General features: G+C 37.8%; 1 protein-coding gene across 5 annotated transcripts in view; it reads right to left on the bottom strand.

Moving 5' to 3' along the window:
* tmcc1a (transmembrane and coiled-coil domain family 1a) overlaps positions 1-13706 on the bottom strand; it is a 38269-nt gene that overhangs the window by 2548 nt on the left and 22015 nt on the right. For 3 of the 5 annotated variants that reach the window (XM_033969272.2, XM_033969276.2, XM_033969275.2), the window contains 3 exons: positions 2949-3206; positions 1684-2366; positions 82-217 (listed from right to left, as the gene is read on the bottom strand). In XM_033969272.2, the coding sequence (XP_033825163.1) occupies positions 82-217; positions 1684-2366; positions 2949-3206 (1077 nt within the window). Of the gene's footprint in view, positions 1-81; positions 218-1683; positions 2367-2948; positions 3207-4386; positions 4607-10593; positions 10700-13706 lie in introns of those variants that run through there. The other 2 variants (XM_033969273.2, XM_033969274.2) reach the window with 2 other exon arrangements.

The following is a 13706-nucleotide window of genomic DNA, read 5'->3' on the forward strand; positions in this document are numbered from 1 at the left end:
TGTACTTTCTGACCAATAATTACACCAACATTGCACCTCTTTAAATATTATTAATACTGTTTAGTCTGTGTACATACAAACCTGTATGTCTCTGGCTCTCTCGTATGACTGGTAGGCAATCTTTTCCTCCATACTGGCTAACTCTTGTTTCAGGTTGAGGATCTCGTTCTGATGAAGTTCAGTGAGGTCGTTCAGCTGCTCCTCCAATCTCTCACACCTGAACACATAAACACACACAGATGTACACGTGAGACTGGGATCTAATTGGCTTACATTCAGAGAGACACAGGATTTGGACAGAGACAGATCTTCCTAAAGGCATTTGACCACATTGGCACCTGACTGGACAACTCATTAGATTTAGTCATCTGCTGATCAAGTAGACCAATCACAATGAGCCAGCAGGAGGAGAGTGGCCAATCAGAGAGCAGCAAAAATAAAATGGTTGAACAGTGCACTATTGTGTTTTTGCATCTAAGGAACCAATGATGGGCAATAAGAAAATAGAAGATGTGAATGTATGCCTATTAAGCTAAAGCTGAACATACACACGTTACAATAAACCTCAATATAGTATTATTTAAGTCATCCAATTCACTTTTAAAATCTCATTTATATTTCATAAAACATATACAAAATACAGTTTCCTTTGGATAAATCATTCATTTATACAGGTTTTAAAAGAGCCATATGGATACTTTTTGTTTCTTTCAACATACCAAATTTGATAATTGTGCCGTAATGGTATTAGTTTACAACTGTGACACCACTACAATTAATGCAAACATATGCATGTGTGTGTAATAGAATTTATATAAATTGATTTTTCCACATGAGACTGAGTTGCACTGTTTGCAAGATTGGTCCCAAATGAGATTGACCTGAAATGCCACTTTAATTATGGATATATTTGGAAATGAACAGTATTTAAATATTATTCCTGCTGGCATGATTTGTTTTTGATGGCTCTTCCCAGCTGGCAGGATGCGGTCACTCTGCCCCCAGTTATTCTTAGGACAAACATGGTTGGCTTAGGCTATGGACATTTTAGGTAGAAAAATGCTCTCGCCACTTGTTATCAACTGTAGTGTTGTTTTGCCCTTAATACGAGACATCTTGATATTTTAACTGAACATTCTGGGCATTTCTGGCTGTTTTCTGAAGACAGCTGCCCACACAAATTCACAACAATAAACACTGTTTCACTATAATAAAAGAATGGGCTGAAATAACATAGAGGAACTTGTAATATGTGGGTGTTTGTTTAAGTGTAACAGCTTCATAAAATGTGTGAAAACATTATGCTATCATCTCTGAAATAATAATGTAAGCTATTAGTAAAAATTAGGTGCAAGGGTTGGCTTCTTATCAACAGGTAACGCCTATGATAAAAGGAAATTTGGATTAATGTCATCCTGTAACATAAAACAGCTTAGCCTATTAAAAGTTCACTGCGACAATGATTTCTAGGAAAATATGTACTTGTTTTTCATGGGATTTTACTGCACCAGTCAAAACTGCACATTAGTACAGAGTAATAGTCAACCATGTTTTCAGGAAAGACAATGCATAAAGTTTTGTGTATAAATAACATTGCAGAACTACGTAAGCACTAGTAGACCTCTTTCAAAGCAATGGTTCTATGTCACAATAGTAAAAACTTGGGTCACATTTTTTTCATACCTGAATCGCTCCTCTTGCAGCGCTTGCATGATAACGGTATAGTCTCTCTGATAGTGAGCCTTAAGACTTTCCAGGTGCTCCTCTACTCTAGCCTGACTCTCCCTCAACTCCTGCACCTCCTGTAGCAGCATGTCAAAACCCAAACTTTGACTCCTCTCCATCGTGTTGCCTTTGGAACTGGGGGGACCACCTGGCGCCCCTGTCATACTGTTGGCCCCTGCCGATCCCGATGTTGCGCTTGAACAATCATCTTCACTACCATATTTTGGACTAGACTGAAAATGGTGCCCTAAAGATCGTCCACCAACTACAGCCACAGCCTCTTCAACTGTGGGGTCATCAAGAGAGTCTTTCAGAGAAGGGATGTTGTCTGCACTTCCGAATTTGTTGCGGATGAGGGATGCAATCTCTCTTGGTTTAGAGACCACAGCACCAGCGGCAGAGTGAGTAGCCTGGGAGAAACTGGACAGTCCCCCCTTAACGCTGTCTACCACTCCTTCGCTGAACCCGGTCACTTTGGCCCCTACGTCCTTCAGGCCCTGGTGCATGTCCCGCAGGACATCCTTGGGCTGGCGTGGGATGCCGTTGTGCTCTACCTCACGCAGTTTTCGGTGGTAGTGCTCCAGTTTGCGCTGTAGCTGCTGGATGGTCTGTGCTGACTTCTGGTTCTTCTTTTCAAAAACCTTATGGGAGGAAGTAACAAAAAAGCCATTAACATATTTGAAAGATTTTATGAAAAACAACTGTGGGTGGAAAGGTGAAAATGTACTCTAAACTTGAAGTTGAAACACTGTTAGTTATGGAACTCGTATGGAAAAGATTATATATTAAAAAGTGCTTACTCCTATAACCACTACTCAAATGTCAATACATATACAAGGTAATGGAGATGGCAAATAGCAGCGACCACTGATGAAAAATACTTAATATTCTCATATTGTGATTACAAGATTAAAAGAGCTATTGACTCTCATCCTTGGGTAATTTCTGCAATTAACTGTGCAACATATTCACATAAAAGTTGAATTGAAATGTTTTATTCCTACTATTCTCCTTTCAAATTTTATGTGATGATGTAGATATAATGTCCTTGCTAACGCTCCACTGGGTTTTGTATGTTTGGTTGTCCACTAGGTTCTTTTCTGTTGTTCTAACTAATCACCCCTGGGGGGCTTAACCTGAATCTGAAGTAAAGGCATACATAACTTATCATACTATAATAAAAATAATAATATAATAAAATAATATTGATAATTTCCTTGTACCTGCTTGATGCGTGAGCTCTGTTGCTTATCCGCATTGTTGGCCAGCTTGAGGTACTCCGCCACGTTGTCATCTCGAGCGGTTTGTTCGATTTTGATCTGCTCTGTGAGTTTGAGGATCTTCTGCTGCAGTTGGGCGATGGCCTGCTTGGTGCGCTGAGGGTCTGGGGTGCCATCGTCTGCCCCAGGATAGGAACCGTCTGCCCCACAAGACACGGCCAGCGGCGTCTGAGAGAGGGCACTCACCTCCAGGCGGTCAATCTGAACAGACAACAAGCAGAAAGGTGTTAGTTATACCAGTAATTGTAACTTTTAATAATACATAAAATGATATATTTGAACGTTCAAGTGCAGTTGTTATCGGACATAATAATCACAAATCTTGATATTGCTGCTAAAATAGAGAGCATAAATGGTAAAACAAATACTTAATTAAGGTGTAAAAGAATTTGAAAAGACTGTGCTAAAAGTTGCCTAAAACAGAAAACGGATCAGAAGTAAAAAGGGGGGAAATGAAGAAAAAGGAAGAAAAATGTGAGTGGCACAGCACGTGAAAGTAGTTTTGCTGACTATCAGAAATCAGACATTTGCGTGTGTGTCATTCAACAAGGGGGTAAAAATGAGACAATGGGTAACTTCTGGTCATTTTTAAAAGAGGAAGCTAGTACATGACAAAGATTGTGTGAGGAAAGTGAATCCTAACTGACGAAAGTGATTCCTAACCAAAAAAAAGAAACTGAAAAACAGTAAGAGGCTGTTTCAGATTTCTGTGAGTTGTGTTTACTTCTGGGGAAACATATATATAACCAATACTATGAACTATGACTGGTTGGACATTGCACATCTGGCAACACAAAAGAGTTTCATCTTAATTCTTAATTTGGTTTGTTAATTTTGTTTTTAACTTCAAATGTATTGTTCTTTACACTTTAAACTGAGCTGCTTGAATGAGAAATTACCTCACTTTCAGACCAATAAAATATATCTTATAAATGTCTTATCTTAATTTGTGTTAGGATCTGATATAAATAAAACAATTACTGATTGAGATACCAGACCAAAATATATTCATTGAACTAATCAGACAGAAACTAGATGGTACTTTGATTGTACTTTGTTAGTAATAATGACTAATTTCAGTTCACCAACCCAAAGCTTTAGGCATAAAGCAGAGGAAATGTGTCATCCGTAATGCTATCCATAATAATGCCAGTCAAACACCTCCAGCTGGAGCCTGTATTGCCACACCATAAAGGGTCAAAACCAAACATACCTGGCTCACCTGCTGATGCATGCGCAACTCATGACTAATCCCACAAAGCCAGACAGCAAGAGTGGCTTTTGCGCACAGACCATAACACGCACAGATATATTAGCTTTTCTAGCGCATTTATTAAACAATTAAACACACAAAACTGCCATAAAAGCGCTCAAACTTTACCTTGTTATTAGTTAAACGAAGTAACTGTTCCCAGTGCATTGTCTCCAAAGTAATCCAAACTGGTATTTTTTCATCTGCAGTTCCTTAACATTAAGACAAACTGCTTTAAAATGTCCTACATGCTGCTCTTCTAGCTCCTTCTGTGAGCTTTCCCTGAATAGTAACTGAGAGGAGGACTACCGCTCACCGGGTGTTGTTGTGAAAGTTGAAGCTTACCTGAAACTGAAGACGAGCGCACTGCGAAGCCACGCCCCCTTTCCACATAAGCCCCGCCCCCCTGAGCAAAGGGTGACATCATCTTTTTTGCAAAGCTTTACACTGCGAGCTGAAATAGCGCCACTGTCACTGCCTTTACTGTATGTGACAGGCAGACATTCACTGACAATGAGTGGGACATAGTTATGCTTTTAATTGCAAGGGGTCCATGCCATGTCTTTGACTAATAGAGACTTGTTAGTGCAGCTGTTGAGGTAGATATTGACAGGGTAAGGGATTGTAGCCAACGTTATTCCTAATTTACGAAGGATAAGCCTATTGTTGAATACAGTAAATGCAAATGAATGAATGAAAAATGAATTACAAATCATTTACTTAATTTAATAAGTACAAAATTTATTTATGGTTTGTTGGGAATTTGCTAAAATGAACCTGAAAATAAGTTGATTATAAATAAAAGGTAAACATAATATTTTTTTATTAATGTAGCCTTCTCATAAGTGGAACATATTAGTAATGATTGGCTCAGTTTTCATGGTTTTAAATAATGATACAGGACCCTTGAGGAATAATGAAAGTAAATAATAATCACTATCCAGATTCGAGGCTTGAGGGCAGAAGGGGAGTTCCAGCCAACTGAAAGGTGTAAAGGTCCTGAAAAACCAGTCCAACATCCAATTTCAACTTTAGTGACAAACAATGAACACAAATGCTATGGGAGGAGACTACAGCTACAATTTCTTAGTAAAGCAACATGGAATACTTCATTCAAGTTTAACCAGATTAACGAACAGTAGAAATATGACTAGTTTTAGCAACAACAATAACAGTGTTTGCAGCAGTAGTCATGGTGAAAATAGGTGTAGTTTTAAAAAAAAGAGCACTACCACTGGTGATAGTACCATAGATTTGGTAGTGTTAGTGCTAAAGCAGTAGTAATTTGCATTTACTCAGTGTTTTGCCTCCAAAGTTTTGTAATAAAATTTTACTTGGGCAAATAGACAAATATGAGTTGCAAAGTTCCAGATGATACAGATAAGTGAAAGGTACTTTTAATTGAGTACAACAATGTGTAAAAATAGAGTGTACTTATGAGGCACCAAAAACAAATGTATGAGCACATTGTAATCATTCATAAATCCGCTTTGGCCGGTCAAGCAGATCAAATGATGAAAGAACAAGAATAGCCTGTTGAGCTGCCACAGTTAGGGACCCACAGTTATTTTCACCCACCACATGGTCCTTTCTCAGTCTTTAAATAGAGCTGATTTACATGTTATTCATATATACATATAAGTAGAGGTGGTATATATTTACAAAAATGAATATCGATATGTGCTAAAGTATACCAATAATGATATTCAAATGGTATTTTGGCAATCCATCAGATATGAGTTAGGGCATGGTTTTAAATACATTTAGTATTCAATGTAGTAAATACATTTAGTATTCAATATCAAGTGTAGAAATATCATTTCATAAACTCACATTTATTTAATAAAATCACATCAATTTTTTTTTGTTTTTAATCAGCTCTTTTTACAACTTGTATATTTTCTATTTAAATTTCCATATATTCAACAACATTCACAATAACATCCATGTTTTGATAATTTGCTCATCATTTAGGTGTAACATTGATATAGTACAAAAAACAACAAATGAGACTGTGTCATTACATTCGGGGGCTTTCTACTGTCTCAAAGATGACATAATTATCTGACAGGCCTTTGACTGGAGATAGGACGATGGGGCAGAGTACATGTGAAGTGAATGAATGAATCTGATAGAACAAGCAGATATGAGGCCCAGTGACCTGTTCTGATAGTGCCCCAAATCACACCCTTTTATTGGACCACGAGTCAGCAGAAAGTGTTTTGTTTATGTAAAGGACAGGAGTTTAGTCAGCTGGGGACTTTCAGGTTTGTCCATGAATAACCCACAGTAAGAATCACAGTCAAATAAGAAGGATTGGCCATCTAATTGTGTGTGCAGTTCAACATGTATAGTATTACTGCAGTGCAATACAAAGTAAACATATACTTTTATAGTAAAGTTAGAAAAAAAATGTATTTGGTCTTATTAAAAACTAATACCCCAGCCCTTGGGACAATGGATGGAAATTAGCTATAAATTAGCTATAATTCGGTGTGTTTACATTCATGTCCATGTAACATGTCTGCTCATTAGCATGCATTGTCCCAATCAAATAAATAAATAATTTAATCAGTTCAGTTTCATCAAAAAATAAGCCTAAATTTGGTCCTCCAGAGTCTAAACTCTGCTCCAAACCCCATACTGAGGATTGGCTGTGGACATCTCAATTAAAAAACCCAAGAACATCATTGACAATTAGAAATGACTGAATTGACTAAAATTTGATTAACTGCACAGCCCTACTGTCACTAGTACAATCAATACTGTCACGGTGAGTGTCAATACTCTTCATACCACCACAGCTTCATCAAAGGTTTCAACCCACTTTCTGGCTTGGATATTCAGGGGGGGACATGTGAGAACTACAGGTATCTTGGTCTATAGGACAGAGTGCCACAGGGCAGGAGACATGTCTGAGCAGAACCTGTTTTCTGTTGGAGATAAACAAATCAGTTTAATCACTGCACCTCATTACACTGAGAAGCAATCCATTTTGTCACCACACAATTCTGCTCAATTGACTGTAACTGAAAGAAAAGTAAACTACTAAAAGTAAGACTGCCACTAATGCTTATTTTAGCAGTTATTCTTTTGATTATTCAAAGTATTATTTTTGATTTTTGTAGTAGATTGAGATTATTTAATTTACATTTGAACAGGATACAGGTAAAAAAAAATAAAAAATGTTATACTACATTTGGTGGATAGTAGTTGCTGTATTGGTAGCAGTTGTAGTAATAACAATAGTAATAGCAGTGGCTCTGGTGGCAGCATAGAAATAGTTAAACAACAAAAATTCTACACCCTATACCACCATGGCCCCTGCTTGTGTAACCAGAACAATCTGTTTAGCCGTGGATGGGCTCAAGCAGGACTTAACTCGGACCTAAGACTGAGGCCTGGGAACAGAGCAGTCCGTGGACCAGCCTTAGCTAAAGTCTCACAGCCATATGTCCCACACAAACAAGCATTTAGAACGCATTAGCACCATAATGTAGTTAGATATGCATCACACATAATTAGATACAGCTAACAGGGACGCCTTGTATGCTCCACTCTAACTCTTTCACTCTCAGGCAAAACATATGTCCTAAATACCAGTTTTCTCAATGTGACCACAAATGCAGGCATAAAGTCATGAGAAATATTGTCTTGGTCCACCTTTCATAAAAATGTTGTGCTGTGGCTTCCTTTAGACCTGCCAACAATACAGTATCAGTTCTGAATAAAAATCAAAACTGTCTCTACATATTATTGGCATTTTTTTTACAAGTGATTGGGACTAGGAAATACATATTAGAGCACTATGTACTTAAGAGAAAGATTATGTACAACTTCAACAAAAGAAGCAATATGGTATAAGCCCACATTGCAGCTCAGGTTCAAAACCAGTGTAACTCTAGTTTTAGTTAACAGAGATGCTTCAGCTTTCTCCTTTGTCAGTGATGGATATCCACTATCAAACCAGGTCAGGCCAACTGCAATCTGAACCTTTCACTTCTGCTTACTGGTTAAAGATGCATGAATTTTGAAAAAATAACCCTGATAATTTTGTATGTTGAGCCTTTGCTTGTTATGTTGCGATAACCCAAAATCCTCACTCAGAAGTTCAGCTTTAGTTATTTTGAATATAAACATTTCTTCGTGCAAGGCAAAGTTCTGTTTTGGTCTGGATTAATTTCAGATTTGTGTTGAAACACTAGAGTCCAGTCAAGGTCACTTGTAGACCTGCAAGCACATAGTTACTATATGTCTCTTCAATACAGCTGAGTGTCTGTGGCTTCCAGTCTGTCATCTTGGGTTCCATTGAGGAGCAGGTTCACGTGCCAGGATGCAAATGTGACACGATTCAGACAGTAACTTCGGGTTTCGTTCTGAGAAGGCTTTTGCATTGTCCCTGGAACTCCTCCTGTTACAGTCTTCTCCGAACAATGGAAAACAGGGACAAGTTTGCTGCAGTTCAATCTTGCTAAAACCTGTAAATTGACATTGACTAAGAGGAGAGGACCATTACCGAATACAATCATTTAGTAATGCAAGTATGTATTGGCTGGAGGGATAGCAATAACATCTACAATATGGCAAAGTTATACAAATAATGGCTACACATTTTAGCATGCTCCTCAGACAATTGTGCCATCATGTAAATCAACACAAACCAGATTAAAGCTACTGAATTATGCTACCATATGAAACATGCAAATAAAAATGACTGGATAAGTATAGTGTGGTGCTACAGTGTGTACCGTACATGGTGCCTGTCATTAGCGTCTCTGAAAGAAGAGCATGTTTATGTAAGTAGGCTGGCAGCACAGCAACGCAAACATTGTGAGCTGACTGTGTAAATATATGGAAGAAAAAATACAGATATTAGGGGTGGGCTAATTTATATGGCGTTTTTTTTTTTTAGCCAGATCACAATTTCATCATGACTCATGTAAAATTGATGTTGCCATGAAGAAGTAACTAAAGCTATCTCCTTCTTCAGAAACTGCACACTTAATTACAGTTGGTTAAATCCATCAGTCACTCACTCAAAATATTGCTAAGGCTGACCAATAGGAGCTTTGGGGGTCTTTGTTTGAGCATAGAAATTATGGTGACCAGACTTTCAAAATTAAAAACTAAGCCACGCAGGTTGGGATGGTTGATATAAATAAATTAAATAACAGGTAACGTTGTCCATTCTCGACTCATATGGGTCAATGTATAATCTGAGGGACTTCTGTCAGTATATTTTGCCTTATGGTCATTGTCCCGCAGTTTTCTGTATTTTAACAAAGGACAATATATTTCTCCCTTTACCACTGGCAAGGATCAGATTGGTGAAAAATAGGGACATTACTTTTAACTGCATGTTCATAAATGTTGATTTTAACTGTCTGTATATGTATATATATTGTATGTAAGGTGACCTTGAGTGCCCAGAAAGGCACCCTATAAATAAAATGTATTATTATTATTATTATTACTTGAATAAAACTGGGACAATTCAATGGTTTTGGATAAATCTACTGTGACAGGGGACACAGGGCTCCAAACTGGGACTGTTCTAGGTAAATAGGGATGTCTGGTCACCCTAATAGAGCTGCATCGTCATATGGCAATTTTATCAAAATAGCACATCGCCACAGGAGTGAGATCACAGTTCAGTTTTTATCATCATATTGCACAGCCTTAATAGATATTCTTAATCTAACAAGCCTTAGTTAATGTTCCAGTTTATTAGAGTCTCATTACCACACAGAAAACATGTTTATGCCTGTTAGTAAAGATGCACACACGGACAGGATGGGAAGAACAAACAAGACGAAACACAACAAATTTTGACAGCTGATAGAACTAATGACCAACTTGATACTATGCAATGTCTGAGTCAGAGAACAGCAACCCACCACTTGCATATTACTCTAGCCTACGGCTCTATGTAACAACTTGAAGTACATATCAAGAAATGCATTATGAAAGACAGAGAAATAAGAATAATAAGTATTACTGAGTATTACTGCCTGCATTCACACTACATGCAGTAATGCGAGAATGGTAACTGGGACAATGGGGGATAAATGCATTTTGGAGCATATTATTACAAAGAAAATTCTGGCCATGTTTCCTACCAACATGTATTGTTCATACTGCATTAGGATAAGTCCTAATTAGTCCAAATGTAGAGTGAGATGTGTCCAGTTACTATGCTATTTATATTCCATTGCAATGCTATTACAGTTCTGTAAATTAAAGTACTAAGTGTTGTATTTGTTGTAGTATCAGTTATTAGCAGCACAAGTACTTTTTAACAGATATACTCTTTGTAAATGTTACTTCAAAACTCACAGTAGAAGAAGGAGAGGTATCAGGAGTCACAAGATTTAGGATGACCTCCATGGCAGGTAGACGTATGCGTATGTATCCTCAGTTCATCTTTTTCTGTTCATTACATGATGTTGAGATGTTGAAAAAGAGACCACCAGTTCTCTGCATTTCAAGTCACTTCTCCAAACCACAAAACTTCAACTTGCCAAAAAGGAAGGCGTTATTCAGGGATATTGCAGTCATAAATGAAAAATCATCCAATAAATCATGCCAACTGAAGTCCAAACTGCAAAGTCTGTTGGTATTAGCCATTCGTCCAGCTACATTTGAATGCTAACACTTGCTTAACATAACAAGAGCCTATATAGTTTTGAAGCCAGTCTGTGGAGCTAGAGATGATGGAGGTTTGGGGGAGTTCGGGTAAGCCACATGACGTGTCCTTAGTCGGAAGGATGAAGGTTTAAAAGACTTTGGTGTGAAGTTAAAAGTGTCCAGTGGGCATGAAATCCGCAGGGGAAGAGGAGGCAGAGACCTGAAGGACGGATGTGAACCGACAAGGGAAAAAAGCAGACCACCAGAAGCCTTCAGAGAGGCAGGGGGAGGGAGCAGACTGAAGGGAGGGGGATTGTTTCTAGTTTGCAAAGATTTTGCACACAGTATAATTTAATTAATGGATTAATTTAGGCCTAAACCTAGTCTGACTGAGCTGATACCAGGGGTGCAGATCTTATTTCCTGGCCCCAACTGAATCAACACATGAACTGAAAAGTACCAAGAAATACCCATCCAAGGTTTGCTCAGCTCAAAACATGAGGCCAACTGAAAGAAAAGTAAAACTATCAAGTTCTTTTTGTAATAATTACATGTAGCCAGACATTGTGTAGTTATGAATCATCAAACACAAACTGGGGTAAATGTTTTTGTAAGTGGCACCTTTCCTGTATTAAGAGGATACAGGCTTCTGTGGAAATATAGATTAGACAGTCATATGAGGCCTACAAATCTGCTATTGCATATAAGGGCACACATGACTTCCCTTTTAGTGACGAAAGCTAAACTGCTTTAGTAGTAATCCTTTTGCAATTTACAAACTAGAATTGAGGTGTATATATTCAGTCAATTAGGCATATGTCCTTAAGCATATTGTAATGTCCACAGATTCCAAAGATTATTGTAAATAACAGTATTAGATATGGGTTTAGAAAAACAAATTAAAGTAAATGCTGCTACGCTGTTATTTTGAGCACATATTACATACCGAGATTAAAGCTAATGTTTTTATAGTATTCTTTGTCACATTGTGGTAAAATCACTAAAGTCTAAACAAGTTGCCAAATATTTTACACTGTAGTAGAGGAAGTCTGGAGGTTAAAGGTCTACTGTTGAAGAGCAGAGGAAGGAGGAGAATAGAGAGTGAATACAGGCTTTAATGAGCACAGAGGGGGTTAGGGGCCACAGCAAGAGAGAGGGAGGATTTAGGGAAAAGGCTGATTACATAAGAAAACCACACTGTTCAAAGTTTGTATGGGACTCAATTTGGGTCTGTATTAATGCATACTTAATGTACAAAATATGTTTATTTATTCAAAGTAGATAGTAACATCTTTAGGAACAATAACAAGAGTTGCAACAGCAGTGGTAAAAATATAATTGTAGTGGTAACACATTCTATACTTATAAAAATTGATAAAAGGTCTGTCCATATAACAATAAATATAGTCATGTGACTTATTGTTATTACGTGATGGTGAGTCTAGCAGGTTCTCTAGTACAGGCGTGACATTCCTCCTCGACTGCGTCAGCCAGTGCCTGTAGGTACTGTCCCAATGCCCCTGCGGCTGACTTCCAGCAGCTTCTGTCACTCTGCTCTCCGTGACTCAGGACGTCCTGGGCTGTGCACATTTGGAGGGTTAACTTACACATACCACAGACAACAGAATGGCTCTACAAAGCTAAATCCACTATGGGGGTGGTTCTGCATGCTCCCTCAGGACACTGATGAACTGAGACAAGAGAATGGAGAAAAACAGGCATTAAAGGCACTACCAGTCAGCTAGATTTATTTAAAATATCAATGGCTTAACTGTCTTTAAATTGGCTAAGTATTCTATAATCATTGTCTTTTGCATTGTAGTTGAACTGATAGTATTAGTGAAATATGTTGTAGTTTACAGTAACTAGTAGCAATCAACAACCATATTAGTTGTGGTGGTAATTGCTGTATTGTGTAGATCTGTTCACTAAAACTAGTGGTTGTGGCTGCAACATTAGTACCAGTACTACTAGTGGTTATCACCGCAGCAGCAATAGTACTACAACTCTTCATTGACGGTAACAACGTTTTTGTTTTTTGCCTTTTAGCTCACTATTTTTAATGACCACATGGCCCTTTGTGCCCTCACCTGCTTACATTACACACATTTGTTTAAGACACAAATAAAACATACACTACAGAACACAGGCATTAAAAACATGAAAGAGGGCTATAGACAATTCCATAAATGCCCTTAAAACTCTTGAGTGATCAAAGCAGAAAGACTTGGGGAGACAGCAGGAACAGACAGTACTAAAACAATGATGTTTACGTTTACTAAATTGGTACAGTGCAGTATAATAAGCTGCACAAAAATAGCCGAGTGGACTTTAGTCTTTACTTAAAATAATATGTCTACACAATTTTTTTCCCCAATACACATTTTATATCATGACTGTTGACAAATACGTATTAATTTGGTTTTGTAACTCTCCATTCTTATTTTTCCTAGCACAATGGCCTTACTGTTGGATTGAGACGTGGGAAAGATGGAGAATTGTATTAAGGTTTTTCTTTTGCAGTAGCAGAAGACACTAGCAGCAGGAGATTACTCATTGTCATTCAGGAGGACAGAGTGTGGAGTGAAACTTGGGTCAGAAAAACTACCTGGAATAACACAGAATAGACATGCACATTCTGAACATATATCATTAACACATAATTATGAATAAATAATGACCCATTGGCGTGGATATTTTAAGAAACAGTTGCTTCATTTATGTCCAGTCCCTCTAGAAGCTCTCAGCATTTTTTTAACTGACTATGTCTAAAATGTTGCTTAATCAAGTAAACGATTAAGAACACTGCACAGAGAATTATG

Source organism: Periophthalmus magnuspinnatus, chromosome 7 (genome assembly GCF_009829125.3).
Source record: "Periophthalmus magnuspinnatus isolate fPerMag1 chromosome 7, fPerMag1.2.pri, whole genome shotgun sequence".
NCBI lineage: Eukaryota > Metazoa > Chordata > Actinopteri > Gobiiformes > Gobiidae > Periophthalmus > Periophthalmus magnuspinnatus.